This window comes from Phaenicophaeus curvirostris, chromosome 22 (genome assembly GCF_032191515.1).
Source record: "Phaenicophaeus curvirostris isolate KB17595 chromosome 22, BPBGC_Pcur_1.0, whole genome shotgun sequence".
Taxonomy (NCBI): Eukaryota; Metazoa; Chordata; class Aves; order Cuculiformes; family Cuculidae; genus Phaenicophaeus; species Phaenicophaeus curvirostris.
In genome coordinates this window covers 5,505,868-5,526,277 of record NC_091413.1, presented here as the reverse complement: position 1 = coordinate 5,526,277, position 20,410 = coordinate 5,505,868, and the positions used below count along the sequence as shown (strand labels likewise).

The 20,410-nt window shown below is 44.2% G+C and overlaps 1 protein-coding gene and 1 long non-coding RNA gene across 6 annotated transcripts in view; one reads left to right on the top strand and one right to left on the bottom strand.

Moving 5' to 3' along the window:
• Window positions 1–1,099: 1,099 nt before the first annotated feature.
• Window positions 1,100–16,870, top strand: LOC138730140 (uncharacterized). 2 transcript variants are annotated; one of them, XR_011338997.1, is made up of 4 exons: window positions 1,100–1,324; window positions 1,787–1,919; window positions 8,389–8,509; window positions 15,640–16,870. It is a non-coding gene; the product is annotated as an uncharacterized lncRNA (long non-coding RNA). The 2 variants fall into 2 exon arrangements; XR_011338998.1 differs by lacking the exon at window positions 1,787–1,919.
• Window positions 9,920–20,410, bottom strand: part of VPS13D (vacuolar protein sorting 13 homolog D) — an 85,531-nt gene continuing 75,040 nt past the window's right edge. For all 4 annotated transcript variants that reach the window (XM_069874838.1, XM_069874841.1, XM_069874839.1 and 1 more), the window contains 3 exons: window positions 15,150–15,281; window positions 11,822–12,062; window positions 9,920–11,037 (listed from right to left, as the gene is read on the bottom strand). In XM_069874838.1, coding sequence (XP_069730939.1) covers window positions 10,906–11,037; window positions 11,822–12,062; window positions 15,150–15,281 — 505 coding nt within the window. In that variant the 3' untranslated portion in view covers window positions 9,920–10,905. The remainder of the gene's footprint in view (window positions 11,038–11,821; window positions 12,063–15,149; window positions 15,282–20,410) is intronic.

The following is a 20,410-nucleotide window of genomic DNA, read 5'->3' as shown; positions in this document are numbered from 1 at the left end:
TGTTGCAGTAGGATGGTTTGCCTCAGTGGTCCTTGTGGCACCACTCCTGGGCACGGGAAAACTCGAGGGGAAGAAAGACCATGCCTTTTGGAGAGCTTGCTGTTACCTTTTTCAGTGTGCTCACGCCTCTCGTTCCAGAGGATGAGAATGTCATCTTCCTTTCTAACGTTCCATGCAAGAACCAAATGTCATTTTGATGGAGAAGCTCAGTGCTTCTATTGCCAGAAAGTGGTTTTGTTGGTGGGGAAAAGTGTTAGAAGAAGGTATACAGGGAGTCTGAAATGTAGTGTGGTTGTCCTTCCGTTCCTGAGCCTGCAGGTTGCTGGTGCTACTCGTTGTTTACGAAACAGTTTTTCCTCCTCAGGCAGTTGTTTAAAAAGATCAAAGAAGTCGATGCAATCTGCCCAAGGCAGCAGTGCTCTCTGCTGTCCCTGCCCCAGAGGTCACAGGAGCTCTTCTGTACCCCTGGGGAGCCCAAGCAGCTAGAAGGGATTCTGTTCAAACTCACTGTTTCTGTTTGACTGTTTCGGGCTGTTGTTTTGTTGTTCTGGTTTTGTGCTGTTCCCTTGGGATGGTCCTTGCTGCCTGGGTTAGAGTCTGCAGTTCCAAATGCAAATCCCACCTCTGGGAGGGGATGGGGAAGGACAAGTTCAGCGGTCATCAGACAAGCAAGACCACTCCTCTTCCACCAGGTTAAGCAGATTCCACAGAGCTCAAGCAGCGTCATCATCTTCCTAAAGACAAATTTGCTCGTCTCTCAGTTAGGGTGTGTGTGTTCTCCGTGAAAGTCATTCCCTTTCAGACGTGTTGGTGAAGTTTCCCAGACCTGTTTGGCCGTTCACCTTGTGGCTTAAAACCCTTGCGTCAGGGCAGGCTTTTTTCCTTCTGCTCTATTTTTTACTGCCCCTTGAGTGACATCATTTAAATGATGAGTCTCTGAGAGATGATTCATCCCAAAAAAGACCTAATAATTGTTACCAGTTATTCAAATCGGTGTTACTGATTTCCCGCATCCTCCCACTAGTCCCTTGAGCTCCCCCACCCACTCGTTTTTCCCAATAATTCCCAGGCTTTCTGGCTGTGGGCTCAGCCTGCCCTCTTCTGTGTTACTGTGCGAAGGTGTAAGCATCGAGCTCTCCCCAGGCAGCATTTAGGGCTCGGCTGCAGCAACTCGCGTAGGCAGATACGGGCTGGAATTGAACTGGTAGGGTAGATTGGCTACTGGAAGCTTCAGTTGAGCTTCAGACCGTGTTCACAGCACATCTGCTGGGCTCCGCTGTGGCAGTGGTGCTGGCAGACTCCGAGGTGGCTAGTTCAAAGCTAGGTGAGTAATTTATCTGCAGGCTACGGTGTTGGGGTGCGCAGAACTCCAAAGTGGATTCTCTAGAGGAGTTCTGCAAAGAGCTGCGCTATTTACAGCTTCCGTGCTAGCAAAGACTTGCTCCAGTAGTGACCCCACGTGCTGGTGTTGTTCCAGTTCTTAGTTACATTCTTTATTCTCTTTCATAAATGAAGATCTTCAACTCACCAGGCTTGCTTCTTCAGCACCAGCATTGAAATCTGTATTGTCGGTGCAAACACTAAGCTGCTGTCGAGAGCAAGTGTATTTCCTCAAGCAGCCTTTCTTCCTGGCCTCTTTTCTCCATCGTGTTATTCTGTCTTCATATTTCTATGCATTCTTCCTTCATCTTGCCTCTCTAAGTCCTTTCCACATCTATATGCTCATTTCTTTCACTTTCCTCGCTCATTCTCTCACTCAGTAATTAGTAATTTCTTCTGTTATCAGGAACATGCTTCATTTTGCTCAGAGATTGAGAGTCCCAGAGATGGAAAACAATGAATCTGGATCAGTTCTGGACGTCTGCAATGGAATATTTCACAACACATTGACGTTAGGGCAGCTAAAGCCCTTTATAGAGGTATTTTTGGCTTTTAGACTGTCTCATGCAAGACCTAGAAGAAACAGAACCATAGACACAGTCATATAGATCTACAGATCTATAGATCTATAGGAACAGTGCTCACCCTCCCTATTTATTAGCCCCGGGGGGGTGTGTTATCCTGACTTTGGAGGTGGGAGAACTGATAGCTTGTTGAAATTCCTGCTGTCAAAAACCCTTCTAGGGGAAGTGAAAAGCCATTTATGTTGTGGAGCTTAGTCGTATGCTCTTGCTGGGAGGGCTGAGATGTGGCAACAGCTAAAATTAAGAATGTTCTCCTTGTATTTGAGGCGAGTTGTTCATTTCACAGAGAGTGGAGAGGAAAATGTGAAGTATATTGAGGAAACAGGGCAAGGAGACAGGGTCTTAGTCAATAAGAGGACATAGAGGACCTCTTCAGGTGGCTAATAAAAATGGTCCACTTCCTAATACCCCAATTTTTTGAAAGAAAAGGCCCCTGTTGTTTGGGGTTTTCTATAGAGGAGGTAATGAGGATATGCTATAACAAAAAGAAAGGCATCTAAAGCATAATCCATCTCTTGCACGGCATTCCTGGATTTTCTAGCTCACTTGTGGGTTATGTTGGTGGTTCTGAGCCATGCAAATAGGTGAGGAGATCACAAGGCCTGTTGTATTAACCCAACACCAATTGTTCGGGGGAGAAAATTCTGTGTAACGTGTGCTGGTCTAGCAAAAAGAGCTCACGTGAAAAGAGCACTATAGCTGCCCATTTTTCCTTTCAGGAGAAGCAAGGGATGTAGTAAAGCTGGCACCACAGCCCCTACTTTGTGGGGCTGCTGAGGGGAAGAAAAGCTGGGCGTAACCTTTGCCATATTATTTATTATCAATCTGCAGCCCCCTGGAAAAACGAACTTTAGAAAATTCGGAGCCGACGGTAACGGGGAACACTGGGAAAACCCAGGAATCAGCAAATCCATTGTGTTGCGCTGACAGAAAGATACTGTTACAACACACTTTAGCTGCCAACTTGCTGCAGTCACTCAATCCATCACGGTGGGCTGTAGGATCACAAGCCAGTGAAACTCAGCCTGGCGTGTTATTTTAGTCTTACATGGACTGTGAGATAAACGGGGCATGAACCGGCCCCCTGGCAGGGGGTCGACCCCTGGCGCCCTCATTAAAGTGCCAATCAAAAAGAGTAATGGAACGGGGAATGGAAAGCTGGCTTCTTCAGCCCGTTGCCGCGCTCAGCCTGAGCAACTTTCACAAGCCAAGGGAAACATTCCTCCTCTGACTAGGAGCCAGATCTTCAGAAATACCTCTCTTTGCCTCTGGAAGAGCAAGAGCTGAGGCTCTCCTGCTGCTCTGCCTGCAGAAAACTGTTCTGTACTGCTACCTGGTCAGTGCTGGTAATGGGAAGAGGTGCTGAATGCAACCCAGAAAGGGTACAGGTGCTTGTTCTGCGGAGCGTGCATTGAAAATCAGTGGGTTTTGGCACGGTTTCTATCATAAATTGCTTGTAGTTCAGTGTTTGTGTATGATAGATGCGGAGGAACCTGCTAGGAACCCCCCCCAGCAGTCCAGCCGTGCCTGTGTGCAAGGTGCAAAAGTGGATTCTTGTGCTGCGGGTGTTACTTCAGACTCCCCCGGGAACCAACCCCAAATCGATCCTGCAGGGATCCCATCATCTTTGGGTGAATACACAGCCAAGGCTCAGGCACACGTGCAGCGCAAAGCTGCCTGTCGCTGATGGTTAATAGCTCAAAAAAGGCACGTAACCTCTGCTTTAAAAGTGAATGTTCATTTTTCCCATTCTGAGGGTGTCCAGCACTGCTGATGCTGTGGGAATTCCTGTATTTCTTGTGATGCATGCTAGGTTCCTGGTGTATAAATATTAATATGTGTTCTTCTGCACATCAGCTTCCCCCTGGTGTGTGCTCGGAGGAGAGGGAGAAAAGGCAGCTACTGAAAAGAAAGAAAGAAAGGAGGGTGAAGGGCTGTGTTGTGTGGAATTAACATCTGAAATCAGGAAGCTCAAAGCTGGGAGTTACCTCTTAAACTTGCTTATAAATGTCAGCTCTTGGTCTGGTCGCAGTGTGATTATGAACTTGGCAGCTGCTTTTTTTGCTCATAACATTTTATCAGCAGTTTCTCCAGGTGGATATTGGTTTGGTTTAAAATATTGTTTTTATCTGGACATTAGGAAAAAACTCTTCCCAGAAAGGGTCCTTGGTCCCTGGCAGAGGCTGCCCAGGGAGGGGGTTGAGTCCCCTTCCCTGGAGGGGTTTAAGGGACGGGTGGACGAGGTGCTGCGGGACACGGTTTAGTGATTGATGGGAATGGTTGGACTCGATGATCCGGTGGGTCTCTTTCAACCTGGATATTCTATGATTCTATGATTATTTTAAGGTGTAGGATCGGCAGTTGGATTTGGCGTCGGTGAAGCCAACACGTACAAGCAGTAAATAGCTTCAAGACCTAAGAGCGAGCAGCGTGAGAAATAGATTCTCCTGCCACATAACAAGGCGATCGGATTTCAGGTTGCCGAACTATTGCCCCCCGAGGCTGGTACGGAGCAGAAAAGCCCTTAAGGAGCATTAGAGGAAACTAATACAGGCAGCAAGTGAAAAGCATGCTTGGAGATCAGCTTTATACCGAGCTAGGTGAGAGTGAGTGGTTTTATCCATTTATATTCAGTTTTGTGTTCTTGTGCGCTCCGTAGCCCCGCCTGAGCTTGGGGTGTAAGGATGCTGTCTCTGCACAATCCTTAGAAGCCTCATAGTGCAACTGCTGTGACACCACAAATAAAGACGCGTTCCGGCACAGCAGGAGCGCTGAAGATCATCTTCACATTTCTGGGATGTTTACTTCCAATCCCATCCCCTCCACACTGTGACATTTAAAAGAAAGCCTGAACGATGTATCTGCAGGCAAAGGCTTATTCAGAGGGCCTGGAATGGGTAGAGGGACAACATCCCTGGTGATTTTCTCCTGGGAACTCAAGTTGCTGCGTCAGGGGCTCGAAGGGAGCTGGGAGGAGGCAGCTCCTGCCAACGCTGCTTTGCTTCCCCCAGTTCTTTTTGCTGCAGGTGGTTCTTTCTGCTGCTTGTCGGTTGTTTGTCTTGAGGCAACAGGCCCTCAGGACGACGAGCTGCCCTCCGGGGTCAGGGGGTGCTCGGCTGTCGCCGTGTCTGGAGGGTCGAGGGACGCTTGGTGCCACAAATCCCTCTCTGAGCTGTTAGAATTCTCTCCAGCTGCGGCATCTAGGGGATGGTTTCTGCTGGCGTTTTCAGTGCACAGAAACAATTGTTCTGTAGCTGCTACGCACGGGCCTTGTCCTTTGGGTGACCCATCCATTTATCCAAATTGTACATGCAGATGAAAGCTGTTTACTTCTCTCCTGGCCTTTCAGTGCTTTTGAGTCAGCCCAGAGCTGGCCTGAGGTGCAAGGTTATTCGTATCCACAGAGGGAACTCGCTGTGCTGGGACCAGGGCTTGGGCAAGGCTGTGTCAGCTACAGAGGAAAAAAAAAACCACACACAGAAAGCCCTTGTGATACCAGAGTCTGGCTGCAACTTGATAGGAACGGTTGGACTCAATGATCCAGTGGGTCTCTTCCAACCTGGTTATTCTATGATTCTATGAACTTAACTGTACCACAGGCCACAAAGAGAGTGAACCCGTGCAGCTCTTGTGTAACTGCGTTTCACTCCAAGATCATTGTTATTTCTAGACTAGAAAGTGCTGGAGTCCTGTTGAAGAAAATATTTTGTTGCCTGGTGTTAGTCAGTGGTTAATCAGTAACCCTCTTAGTTTCTGACAAGCCTCCTTTCACACACCTTGCGCTGCGCTCTCTCACGTCTGTGCGACGTGTGCAAAGCCCGTCACGGCGCGAGGACCCAGCCTTATGTGCACAGTCCAAAAAATCTGCTGATAGAGAGCTAAAAAAACCCAGTTCAGTCCAACTGAGCCATGTCCTCTATTAATTAATCATTTTCCCAGCTAGGTAACTTTGTGGCGTTAGCGAGGCAGACGGCTTTGTGCTCTCCTGATTCCATTTTCAAGGCTGTCCGAGCACTGAGCCGACTACCAGGGGGCTGCAATAAATAACAGGCTGTGATACAGATGAACAAGAGGGGAATTGGAAGCGTTTTGGCCCTCACTCTACGTTTGATAAAACTAAATATCATAATCTGTGCTGATTAAGAGCCTGCTGCCAAGCCTGAGTTTTACAGGGTGTAGAGGGTGTGTGTTAAAAACTGTGTATATACACACACCCAGGCACCACAGGTGAAATCAATGTGATTAGTAAATAGAGGCTTGTTCTTAGAAGACACACAGAGCACCTGAGGTTATTCTCAGAGGAGTCATCATCTAGTGCTTCGTGCACTGTAGGAAAGAGGTCAGTGCTAAGCTATGTTAGAAAAAAGAGAAGTTAAACATATATATAGTTGGCCTGGGTCCTAGAAAGCAGGTATTCCACTGATGAGAAAAAAGGAGAAATGCATCATGCAGTCTAGGAAACAGGACAGCAAATAGATCACCCCCTCCTTGTCACAGGGATGTCATGATTATTTTTCTGGTTTGAGATGTGGACCATTTAGCCACTTACTGTCTCTCCACAAAAATGTAAGCACTGCACTTTTTTTGGTAAACAGCTTCAGCTGCTTCGATAGCAAGTGCTGTGCGGCTGATTTATTGGAAATCTGTTCAGGAGGAAGGGAAGGACGTTACATCGCGCACACTGTTTACCTCATCTCAGGCATAACTCATCTTGCAGTTCCTGTTTCACAGCCTAGACTTTATTTATAACTGGCTAAGCTTCAGTAGGTAACAGAATAGTTTATGATCCAGTAATAACTATAACAAAATGCCCTTTTCAGCCGGCTCCACCATAGGAAGCTGAGAGAGTGTATGTAGAACTTCACCCCTGATTTGAGTAAAGAGTCTAAAAGTTACCAAACCTTTTTCTAGCTTATTGTGTAACTTCAAAAAGAGAGAAATTTCTCTTCTTCCGGAGGCAGCAAGCGCTTTATCTGTTCATCCCACCTGTGCTGGGGTAGGTTCTGCTCCCGGCTGTGTTACTGGGGGTGCAGTGGGGTTCGCCTCTTCTAGCAGCCACCTTCTCCACACCTTCCCTGGCTCTTGATGCTTTTGCAGTCCCAGCTGCTTTGCAAGTGATGCTGTTTCCTCTGCAGAAAGGTTATTTAGTGGCCTTGTTGCATCCCCGCAAGCTGTGAGCTTAAAAACAATATGATCCAGACTAGTAGTCTCCGTGTTTTGATCACGCTGTTGCAGCAAAATGGAAGTTCGCAGCCACAGCTGTGGATTTAGGTCAGAACAAAAAGGAGTTTTGTGGTTCTGCTTGTCCAGAATTGATTCAGGAAAAAAACTGACACGGGCATCTGTGTGGTAGTGCATATCTTGCATGTGAAAACTTGCTCACCTAATCCAGACTCAAGCCTGTCTCAGTGACAGTAGGACACACAGGGTATAGATATAGACATATAGATATATAGATAGAGATAGAGATATATCAGGACACATTCTTTTCCATATAAAATTATATAAATACCTAACCGGCCATGGTTTTGGGAAGTGCCGTGTTTGCCCTGGCTCTGGCCTTGCCCAGCGTGGGTAGGTGACACGTACTGGGAGGCGTTTCTGTAACACAGACGCATTTCTCAGCCCTGCTGGTCATCCAGATGCTGGATTTCATTTGGCAAGATGTGCTTTTGAAGTTTTAATAGCTTGAACTTTGAAGTTCAAATAGCTCGGTCTGTAGATTTCTTAAATGACTTTTGGAACATTAGAGCATCTCAAACACAGATTACCTGAGTGTCCAGGCCACAGAAATCCAATGAGTCTGGGTTCCATGTACAGTGACAAAACCAGCAGCACAGGGGTCTGTCCAGGAGTTGCCTGAAGGAGCAGAACGATGTGATGTCAGCGCAGTCCTGAGGCTGCGCTGCCGCTCGAGGGACGTGTCTAACTTAGAGAAGCCGTCGTTCCTGCTCGCTGCAGTCACCGGTTGCTCCTGCACAGAACTAAGAGTTTTGCAAGCGAGGTCGCCTGAAAAGTGGGTGGAATCAATTTATTGCACTTTGCTACAGATACAGTGAAATGGCTCCTCTGTCAATAATCTTTATTTTACATTTCAGTAGCAACTCCAGCACAGAAACAAAGTTGGTCAGGGGAGGCAGAGAACAAGTAGTACAGTTCTCATCCAAATGGAGCTAAAATCAAAGCTAAGGGGCTGAAGCCAGGTATTTCTACCTCAGCATTTCACTGCGTGGGCTATACAGGGTTTGGAATACTATCCGTGCTGTTGATGGGTTATTTAAGCTTTATTAAAGGTGAACAGCCTGAGCAAAGAGACACAGAAAAGCACTGTCTTTCCTGAACTGTAGTTGCTCTGCGCTAAAGACAGCAGGCAGGGAGAGACCCGTGCTCCTGTCTCTCATCAGTGAATTCTTTTCCTCTCCAGCTTCTGAAACGTGGAAAGCGAAGCTGCTTTTGCTGCTGCAGCCATCACAGCTCGTCCAGTGCGTCCAGGCTAAGGGTGGCAAGCGTGCGGCTCTGCCTCTGAAGAACGTTTCAGAATTATGGTAAATGCAACTGTCACGTTGTCCTGCTTACAGCTTCTGATCGAGTTCTTAAGAATTGCAGTGAAAGCTGGAGACTTGCACTCTCCCCATCCCCTGTAAACTATTTCTGAGCACGGCTCCTGGAATCTGAAAGTTATATTTATTCACTGAGTAATAATGTTAGCAGTGCCAATAGCAATAGAAGTTCACAGTAAGAGTTCTGCTATATAAAAATAGTTGGGTTACAGCAATAAATAACATCACTTGCACTCTTAAAACAACAGCATTCTGATTCAGTTTGGTTTGGAATGCTAAATGAGTAAATATGCCTCTTTCAGCTCTGTCTGTACATCACTCTCTGTGATCAGCACCGCTTACGTGCCCTTAAGAGAAAACTTGTCTATGAGCGAGAGGAGCCACGATATCAGGGACAGGATCATAACGTACTAGAGTAACCTCAGCCAGTTATGATCTGTGGCACTCGGATACATCTAGGCTACACTTTTCAAAGGTTTAAACACCATTCTGTTTAATCATTAGTAACAGTCGACAGAGCAGGTTAAGCAGCGTCTGAGAGAAATAAACAACACACAAGTTGGATGTGGGACTGCCTGAGCTGAGGGAACTCAAAGGGTGTGCTCTGCAGGAGTTTGGACATCAGCTCCTCACAGAATTGTTACAAAATTGAAGTATTCAAGCCCTTCTCCTGTAAATTCTCAGCACAGAGCTGTGAATTACTTTGATTTTTCCTTCCCATCCTGAGCAGCCAGGCATCTGTGTATTACAGACTCTCACAGGGGGCGGAAGCAGGAGTGTGGCAGCAGAGTCCAACAGGACCGGTGTGTTAAAGCACTGATGAGCCAATGCACTTGCTGAATTTTGTTTGACTTACTTAAAAATTACACAGAGAGATCCACAAAAGTGATGCATTCAATCAGTTTCATTCGTGCAAGGACCTTTATGGATTTTGATTTCCAGTCACGGACCATGCACACATCCACTGATACCACACTGTCTCCTTGTGTAATGGTTGGAGTCGATGATCCTGGAGGTCTTTTCCAACCTAGTGACTCTGTGATTCTGTAATAATCCTCTGCCTTTCACTTGACAGGAGATGAGAACCGGTTTAATTCTAACCTTCAGTTTAAAAATATTCCTGTATGACTTTATGAAAGGATAATAAAAGGTTACCTAAGTTGAAAGTAAAGCTATAGGAGTTCCCTATTTTGAGTCAGAGGTTTACAAAATAAAACCTTTGGAATGTAGGTTACTCAGCAGTGTTGGGAAGGCTGTGTATTCGCAGGGTTGCTGCACTATCTCCAGGCAGCAAGCACAAAAATGAGATGTCCCGGTCTCTGAATAAAGGTATGTGAGTGCACTCAGGCTTCAGCTTGATTAAAGTCAATGAGACAAATACCCATTTGACATACATCAGTTGAAAAAGCACATTATTTTTATTGCTTCAAAAAGTTTAATTTTGAAGAGGTTGTCATGATAACAAATGATGCTGTGATTTCCTCTCCCCCTGCCCCTGGCTTCTCCAGTGCTAGCAGAACCCCCACTAACCAGCCGGCACCCTACGTGTACTCAGTCCGAGTGAAGGGAGGAACCGAGTTACAAGATTTCACTTACCAGTGCTGCCTAGTTGAATTGTTTTAAAAACAACCTAGAAGCAGAGGCTTCAGGGTGCAGACTTTGCTAGGCATGAGTGCTGTGTTCGGAACAGAATCGCTTTCTTGTTTTCTAATAGCTTGAAAATGTAATTGCATTACTGAGTCTTCACTGCATTATTTAACAAAAGGCAAGTATTTTTGTTAAAAACGAGGAGTAAATTTCAGTGAACACTAGGTGTATGTGCTGTAGTAGTGATTTAAGGACAAAAACCAACAAACCCCCCAGCAACCACCCCCAAAGAAAGTCCCCTAATGGCAGCATTAAAGCTCCCAACCACAGGAGGTCTGTGCTCCAACAGCTGCAATTAACACCTCACTTTATTTTATTTTTAAACTTCTATTCCTGCACTGTGAAAATCAGCTTTCTCAAGAAAAAAGAGTGAGAATGGCTAGTTCAGGTAGTGCAGACTCAGTATAGCTCCTTTAATTTCTTTACACAGTAAACAGACTTCTATTTATACCAACACCCTGGTCTGTACTCTCTTATTTACAGGAAACACTTTTACATATGTACATGTTAGCAAAATACAGGGCTTCTCCCAGACCCCAATACATTTCAGCTATATCTTCGTTATACAACTAATGCTTAGAAGCCCGCCTCACTTGCTTTCTTATGCACGAGGATTCCACTTAGCTAAATACTCAAATCGTATTTATTTTCTTCCCATGTGGAACTTGAGTTACAGAATTACCATCCGCTCCAGACTGGTGCTGGCACTTCACTGTGGCAGTGAGGAAGGTGGTTCAAGAGTCCAGCTCTAATTGTTCTTGATTTTCACTGAGTCTTAACATAAGCTGTTGTTCGTAATAAAGGCTCTTTGCATAGTTGATTTCTTGAGATAGTTTTACTGCGAGAACTTCAGACTTCACTTTCACCTGCAAAGAGAAATGTCATTTATTAATGTGGTATTGCTCCTTCACTAAGTGAAGGGATGAAATCTGAAGTCTCCTGAGAGGAACAGAAATGTTGCTGTGGTGATTCCTTCTCAGTGCTGAGGCTGGAGAAAGGAGAGACAGGTAAATAGAGATCGGTATTTTAGGATGAGAGTGGGAACATCTTGCAGTATTTGAAGTTATTTCTGTTGTTTCCCCTCCTACCTTTTATCTGGCTTATCAGTTTGGAATGTGAACTGACTTGGGTCAGGGGTGAGCTTGTAACCTTGTCTGTAAAACAGACCCCCGAGCAACTACCGTAAGTGAAGCAAAAAAATTCCTGTAATGGGTTTAGAAGCAAGAGCTCTGATAGACTTCCACATGAACATTCTTTCTAATCTCCGTGCTTTGTAGTAAAACATCCCTTGTTGAAGGGAGGAGCAGAGGGGACTGAAGTAAATGGATGGCAAAAAGTACTTAATTTTCACATATGCATCTTTAAAGTTAAAATCCCTTCTCGGGTAAATATGCATTTCCTACTGTAACTCTTCTGCCTGCAGGAATATTGTAGATACTGCCTTCAGCTTTTCTCAAGAGTTAGGGAGCATGTTCTGCTGTCACCTAAACCTTTTTGACAGCAGCTATTTTCCCTGCTGGCAGAACAGTTTCCATTGTTACCCATCACAGGAAACCAAGAGTAACGCCTGAGAACACCTTCAGCACCAGTTCAGGCACAAGGGGGAAAAGAAACACCCATGAATGAGACAAATAGGTGCTAGAACCTCACCATTGGCTTTTGTTGGGATGGGCCTGGCATTGCTACACCACTGCTGGTGTTGACAGCTTTCTTTGTGAGCTGTATGTACACATTCCCGTGGTCTTTCGAAACCAGGCAGTGGTAGAGATCGTCATACTTGACTTCTAGGAAGATGGCCTCGCGGTCTGTGTAGTCACCACTTTTCAGGAAATAAACAGCTTTAGATGAAATGAGAACACAGTAGCTGTCTATGTGCTCCACTGCTATGAAGCTAAAAAAAAAAAGAAAAAATGAAAAATTATTCACTTGAAGCAAAGGATTGTAAACTAAAAACTAACAAATGTCTTCACCCACTATGTTTTCAGTGGCCTTTAGAAGTCTGTCTGAAAAATTAATAGCATAACATGTACAATTCACCTGCTTTTAATTTAAACTGTTTTAAAAAGCAAGCTGATGAAGTACCTTCTCACCCAGTTAACAAAGATCATGCTGTAAATCAAATATTAGTGCTAAATGCCTGGCTTCTAGCTTTGGACATTAAAAGGGCATATAAAAATACCCTGTAACAAGGCTTAAGAAGAGTGATTTCCTTGCACTAGAACAGTCAGTCCTAATGCTGCAGGTCAATTCAAAGTTCAGTTCCACTGCTGAAACGTGAAGGTCTGCAGACATTTATAACAAGAGCATTGTCCCTTCTATAGTAAACCTACGGTGCTTCTTTCTGCCACACAACTCCCTTCCCTTTAAAAACAAAAAACAAGTTTAACCTGCTGCCTGGATCAGTAGCTAGAGAAGAGAAATTGACTGTTTAACACTGGGGTGAAAGGTTAAGCAGCAAGCAGGTTTCCCCAGAGAGATTAGTCTGAGTGATGAATAGCGGAGGTAGAAAAGAGTGAATTAAGAATACTGAGAATTATGATGGCTGAAGAGGTGGATGTGTAAAAAAATTGCAGTAGGGAATGCAAAATGAAATAGATACTTCACACCCCAACGCTTCCCCCCTACTTCTGATTCACTACTGAAACAAACCTCATTATTGGGTTTTTTTAAATGCTGGTAGGTTCAGAAAATTAAATATGAATACATAACTAAGAAAGAATGCCAAGCAGCAACAACATTCTGTCAACAACCTGTTACAGCAGAAGCACGGCTGTAAAAATAATATTCTTATGCTGTCAGGTAGGCTGAAAATTACTGTTTACTGCACTGTTGCTTGTCCAGATCAGTCTGCTGGTATCCCAATACATCCTGCAAAACGCTCCACTACCTTTGAAGTCAATGAAGATTGTCAGTGTGAAGAGGTTTTGGTAGATGAGAAAAGCTTTGCATCTCCAGCTGTTTGCCCTACCATTTCAGTAAGGCTACACACAAATGACTTGGAGCTATATCCAGATAGACCCATAGCCATGCGTGCCATTTCTATAGCCAAAAATATTACAAGAGGTCAGATCACGGTTTCATTTTGTGGTATAAAAGAATAAGTCTATTAATTTTCTATTAGTAGTCCTCTGAAAAGATGGTATTTTGCACTGAACGTGGGGCCCTGGCCACTGGCACGTGCCCTTGCATCCCTGAGCCCGAGGAAGGCGAACCCCCGTACTCAAGTTAGCAATCATGATTTTCATCTAAGTGCTGAGAAGAGCACAGCCATCCTATTGCAAAACCAACAAGTAATGCACTTTGCCTAGCTGTAACCTTGGATAAAACTACGGACAGAAGAATTGGATTGCGTTCCTCTAAATAAAACAAATGGACAAAACATGTATTTCAACTTAAAAAACCCTACAAATGTTAACAGAGTTACTGAAACTAGCAAGTGTCCTCAGCTCTCCTCAGAGTTCAGACACTTCGGGGCAAGGTTTTGTCTTTGAAATTAAGTTAATTAGGATGGAGAGGGATGTTTTTTTATGAAGTGTCAGAGAAAACAGTCTGAAACTAGAGCAGCGTTGTAGCCTGCAGGGTAACGGTGCTGCTCCTCAGGAGAGGCCCAGGGAAGAGAGTTCAGTGTTTTACCAAGATCCGAGCTTGGATGGAAGGGACTGGGCAGTCACACTACAGGTCTGTGCTTTCTGCATAAGAACAAGGCGGTGGATTCAATTTTCCATGCAGGATTTTTACTGCTGTCAAATATATATTTTGAGGAATGGAAACAGGACAGTGATTTAATGGTGAAGCACAGAAACATTAGCTAATTTGTAGTTCAAGCTCTACATTTTGTTCTAAGTTTGAGTCATGCATCATTACCCATTTTCTCTTGCCAACTCTAGTTCTCAAAGCCAGTATTTAACCTTTTCAGATACTACTGTAAAATAGAACTTTTTTTTTTTAAACCCGTACTTTTACATTATTAAACAGATCTCAAATTAATAAAATGAAAAATTAAATGAAACATGATCCAGTAGAACAAAGTAGAAGCAACCAGATCTCTGGAGAATTTGTGGGTTTTTTAACAACATCAGGAAGTAATTACACAATATTTTCCAGAAGTGAAACAGTGAGCCTAACTGGAAAAAAATGTGGAAACATTTAGTTAGAACAGTAGAGCAAGGTATTAAACCCCCTTTTATGGATCTAACTCTGAAGGAAAATATGCAAATAATCAGGTCTTTAAATGTGTTTCTGATTATGATACTAGGATAAAAGTCAGAGGCATGATTTTGTACTTATTTTCCATGACAAGAAACACTGTTTTCTTGTTGACTGATGTTCCTGGTGGTGAACATCACAGTGAATAAGCAATGTGACTCGACAGCGAGAGCCCACTGAGCTGCTGATGGGGTACACTTGCAAAAAGCTGGCAGGTTTTCTTGGTCACAAATTGCTCTCTCTCTCTCTCTCTCTCTCAATTCTCCCTGTTGAAGAGTCAGACTGTATGTGCATGAACACCCTTAAATGAGACAAAACCTGCATCACGAGAGTCCAAGACTACAGGGCCACAGGCAAGTGGCAGAGTGCAAACTTCCTCACAGGCAGATGAAGGCAGGGTCTGCAGCTGCCCATGGCTTTCATCTCGTATCCAGGACATTCAAACGTAGATGTGCCTTTAGTGTATGGCCCATTCAAATTATTCAGTACTGACTTTTCTGGGAAACAAATGAAATCGCAGAGTTGTAGCTTCAGGATAACGTGCACCACAAGGATCCATGTGAGCTTCCCTCAAATCTAAACCAGAGGCACCTCAGTGCATGCTCTGTGCAGGTCAGTGGTGGTTCACGTGCTGCTGTTATGGAATCGCCAGCTGCTCTCCCAGATTCCAGGCCGTGCGAGTAACATGCACACACAAAACAGTTTCTCTTCCCCAAAGACACAGTGGCAGCAAACAGAACTACTCGAAGTAACTGTGTAAGTCAGTACTTACAACTCATCGTGGATGTTGTCTGTCAGTTTGAAGAGCTGTTCTTGTCCTTCTGCTTGACTTTCTGAATAGCGGGGCAAGAGCCCTTGAGGTCCTCGACAGCAGCGTGGCTTTCTCACTCTCTCCGCTTGTGTCCTACATGAAAAATAGATGCAGAAAAATGACTTAGTGCAACAGCAGCACTTCTACTTTCACTTAAGCCAGTCAGCAGACAAAGTTTGGTTTATTTTGAAATACAAGGTGTGAGGAAGGCTTGAAAAATATAACATCTTCACAAACACTACATTCATATTCTGTAATACTTGCCATGGTGCCTATGAATAGTGTGTCACATTTCAAAGAAACGTCTCTCAGTTTTCTTCTATAATTAAGGGCAGAAAGGTAAATTAATAGGAAGAAGTAACCTAAACTGCGTATACTGTCTGCAGATTTTAGGATCGATCAAACAGCACAGTTTTACCAATTTGACTGTTTCTTCTCCTTTTTTCTACAGAAAATAAGAAGGCATCAACTGAGATAAAGCTTGCATCGATGGGCAGCATCAGCAGATTGAAGGTTATGGGAATACAAACACGCAGTTAAGACAAAAGAACAATCCACAGTTGACAAGAGTCATCATAATAGGGTTCAGCTTACTTTACCTTTCTTGAGAGGCTATTAAACAAAAAGGCAATAATAAAAGACACACGTGTGGCCTGATACTAGGTTGATACTGGCCGCAGTGCTCAAGAACTGCAGGCTAGGTTCCTCCCTTAGCAGTATTTTGTTAAAAAAAATAATATTCTGGATTCCTTTAAGCTTTTGCAACGCCCTGCCCCTGAAGAATTGTGTTCCAGGCTGCCTAGCCCTGCTTTATTCTCTGTCCTCTCCCAACAGCATCGCTCTGGGGCTTCTGCATGCTTTTTCCTTTCTCTCTCAGGCTACTGCTGTCAGGAATTTCCCAAGCCAAATACACCATTTTTCATTAGTGCTCCCTACTTCCTATCTCGGTGCTTTGTAAAGTTCCTGTACCCTGAACTCCTTCTATCCTTTTTGATCGTAGATGGGAAAAATCCCATCTAACACCACATTTTCTTTTTAAGCTGCTTGGCAATTGCACACCAGCCCTTGCCTTTAAGCATTGCTTTCTGCAGATGTTTTCTCTGGAGCCCCGTTCCTTTGTTACCTTTCCCTTTCAGCAGTCCTGTCCCAGACTTGAAACCCATACGCCCTTTCAAGATTTGTTTTCCTTCAAGTCTTTGACACCCTTGCCTTTTAATGGTGACAGATCATTTTCTGTTGCGCTCTCCCTCCTTGGCTGCAGTAATTGCTCCTGGACTGGAATATATTCCATGTCATTCCTGACTCGGTATCATCTTTGTCGCTCTCCCATTGGGTCCCCAGCCTCTTGGAGTGCCCTAGCTATCCCTGCTCTGCCTGGTATCAACAATTTATTTTGCAAATCAGGTACAGGAGGAACCAAAGACTGTTTTTCCAGCACAGTCAGCTGATGCATATGTTTAATACATTATAACTACCTGCTAAATTCTGATTCTGTTCATGAGATGATTACTTCCCTGAGCTGTGTAACATATTATAGTGGCTCAGAAGAACCGAATATTGATGATCCCCTTTTGAGAGCAACTTCAGGAGACACTAAGAGCTCTTGACTTGACTTCAGCTGAACTAGAGTTATGCTACGACCAGTTCTGACACAAACCATCTTTCAGATGAACATTCACCTCTGCTCTTTCCTCCAACAGCCTGTAGTGCTGGTGAGAAGAGGGCTCAGAAGCATCGTCAGCCAGACTTCTGCAACCACGAGGAAAGAGCAGGGCTTTGCAGTCACGCATGTGCTGTAGAAGCCACAACATCAGCGACTGCTGGTTCCTGATGTATGGCTGAGGAGCAGGTCGGAGAGAAGGTATGAGTACTATGAAGCACTAGGCACTGCAATGAATTTCTGGGAGGCCAGGCAATTTCTGAGTTGTGGGTTGTTCTTACATTTCAGTTTTGTTTTTAAAAGGAAGAAATACTGAAGAGTATGGTGCTTACTGTCCCCATTGCTTCCCCATGCTGAAACATTCATCCTGGTGATAACAGAGACTTCTCATCTTGGCAATAAGAAGGTCAGCTGCTTTTCAGCTGAGTGCCACTAGTGCTAGCAGAAACTGCTTTGATTTGGTCCATCAGCCCCTTGGCAAACTGGTGTGTTTGGTCTGGACAGCTAAAAACATTCCACACCACTTGATTTTTTTAATCTAAAAATTTGTTCTACTGTCTCAAGTTACGTTCTGTAAATAATAAGCAACACTGATGAAATGCAAAAAGCTGAAGATTTGTGAAGCAGAGTGAACGGTGGTGTGCCCACATCTGTGTTACATTAAACAGGCACTCAACAGATTTGCTGATTCTTTTTTAATAAGCACACAAAGGCAATACAAGACAGAAATGCCCTCACGTCTACTGGTCACAGCGGGGAAGAGCGCTGCTGAATGAAGACACAAAGGGCCTGGAAATAGTGTCAGAAGGTTGAGGCACACACTCTGGTTCTTCACTGTTCAGACAAAGCTGAACACTGGAGAATCTCATTTCAGATGACCGTATGCACACTAAAACCAGTCAGCAGTGTTAATTGGTTGGCTTTCGCTTAACAGTTCACAAAATTCTTGTGATTCAGTTGGCCAGTTTTAAGCCAGAAGGTTTTTAATCAAATAGATCACTGACCCACTGACGTCGGAGAGTTGTTCAGGTATTACTGGTGATAATTACCTACCAACTTAGACTGAAAAAAATAGAAGGGACACCGCATGTCTTACAGAATTCTTTACCGTTATTCCTTCACTACATGCTCACCCCCATAAGGAGCCCTGTCAGGTTTACACTGTAAGGTAGGTAGAGGTGATTCCTGCTGAGGTGCATAAATACAGTGTTGTTGAGACAGGAATTGTTACTAATCTTTGAGTGTCTTTTGGACCAGAAAAACTTCCTTGAAGCATTCAGATTGCTTTGACAAAAAACTTTAAAAAATATATCAGAAGGTATCAAGTTTGTATAGCAACAGGTGATATTGAAAACAAAACACTGCACTTCCAAAATGATGCACATTTGCATCTGCCCGTGTCCTCAGCATCACACCCAGAATAAATATACAGAATACAGCAGCTTTAGGAAATGTAACTTCTCCTGAGAGAAAAAAAGAACAAGGAAAATACCATGACCGACTCCTCATTTAAAATGTGTGCCTGTGGGACTTCTCTCCTGACCCTTTGATAACGGAGCAGCGCTGGCAACTACAGATCCCTCCGTCCACGGAGCTCTCCCCCACACTCCCTAGCAATAATTTCCTTCAGCTCGACCCTGCTCCTGCTGCCAAGACTTCCAGCAACAGTCATCAGCGTGTCGCAGTCAGCAAGGTGTGCCAGCCTCAGAATCCCAACACACTTAAAGCAGTAACTTACTGGTTCTGGTATAGCTCAATTCTGTCAGTATTTCCACTGTAAACTCGTTTTTTCAGGTTTGCATAAAATTTATTGAGAGAAGGCTGCTCTGGGCTGTGCCTTGGTGTACTGACTTTCAACCAGGGAACAATTTTTATCCCCTTGAAATAATTATAAACCAACCTTATTTCAAACAAAGGAAAATTGGCAGGTAATACAAGCCTGTGAAATAATTCCAATTGCTGCTAGTACTCTGAATAAATAATATCAAACCTGTTACTTTCTTGGCTTTGGAAAATGTCTGCTTCATAAACACAGGGAGTGCTTTGTCTAAGGAGGCTCAGTGCATTTCAGACACTAAGAAGTGACTTAGTTTGATAAGTTTAAAGGGGGAATAGCCTTCCATCTTCTCTGATAAAATGCTCAACAGCTAAAATACCTGCTACCGCTGCTCAAGCTCTAGACCAAATGACACCTGGAGTCTTCTGTAAGGATCTGCAGCCCATGGACATAATTTCCACAAGGATAATGAAGATGGTACTTGTCTTGTGGACGTGTACTGGGAGGGCACAGGGTAAAGCATATTCAGAAGTGCCAGAACCAATTAAAGCTAAACAACATATACCTTAAAAATTGACCTAAAAGTTGGGCCTTCACAGCCCATCACAGGTGATGCAGCCACAGCACAGGATCATAAAGGGTAACAAATGCAAGCAAACAGGTGCCATCCCTGGTACAATCTGTACTGCACGTCACACCATGACAAAATACTAAACATCCACCACGTCCATAATTCTTTCCTCGATGATGTATTTACTTTGCATTTGGTTTCAAATGCTGAACCCTTACTATAAGGAATATTTTCTGCATTTCTCAGCATGAAGGGGACAGCCAGTGTTATTTTTTATGCGCTAGCTCTCTGCGTCTGCGAGCATTAAATGACTTGGCCCCAGGTTCAGGAAAACCTATCAGGTTCAGGAAAGCCTAGACCCCATGTTCCGTTGCGCCTCCCCTGGTAGATGGCAACGCTCCATTTCAAAGGGTAAGCACGGTTGCCTCCTTCCCACTTCCCAACAGGCGGATCATTTCTTGATGACTTGAACCCAGAGATCTGGCACAGCTCTGCGATGAAATTCATTCACCGATACAGACACAGATGCTTTTAAGGTGTGTTAAAAATGCACACGCAATGCAGTCAGTTGAGTGTTGGATTTGGCATTAGAATGTCTCAGTTAGATGCAAGAATGTGTAAAATCACGAGCCAGACAGCTCCCTGCTGACTGCATATCTGAGGAAGCTTATATGCACTGTTTATTCCAGCAAACGCATGGAATATATTGTGCTTGTTAAATGTGTTCCCAGAATGCTCGTTTCAGGCAGAAACATGCAAATAAATGGTGCCTAAGGTTCAAACCTCCCACTTGCACTCAAATCTCTACTCTTTTGAGGGATCTACCAGCATAGACACTGCAGACCTTTATCCGACCTAGTATACTTCTAGGAGAACTACAGCATGCTGAAGAAGCAACCGTTTATCATGTAGGCCATTCCTGACAGCTTCTTGGAGATGCCCCTCTCCCCTCTTCCCCTTTCTTTTGTATACAAGATCAAAACACAATTGAAACTATTCTTTGGGTTCATGATTATCCACAACCTCTTCAGGCCTCAAGTTCAAAAAGAAGTGAGAAGAGCCGAATCAAGAGTCACTTCTTTAAAACCAGCAGAGTGGCAGATTAACTCTCCCAAACGGCACGTTTTCCATATTGCAAACCCAAGATCTGTGTAAGCTGGATGTGCCTGTGTGCTGGACAACTGCATGGCACTTAACACCAGTTGTGCTCTGTG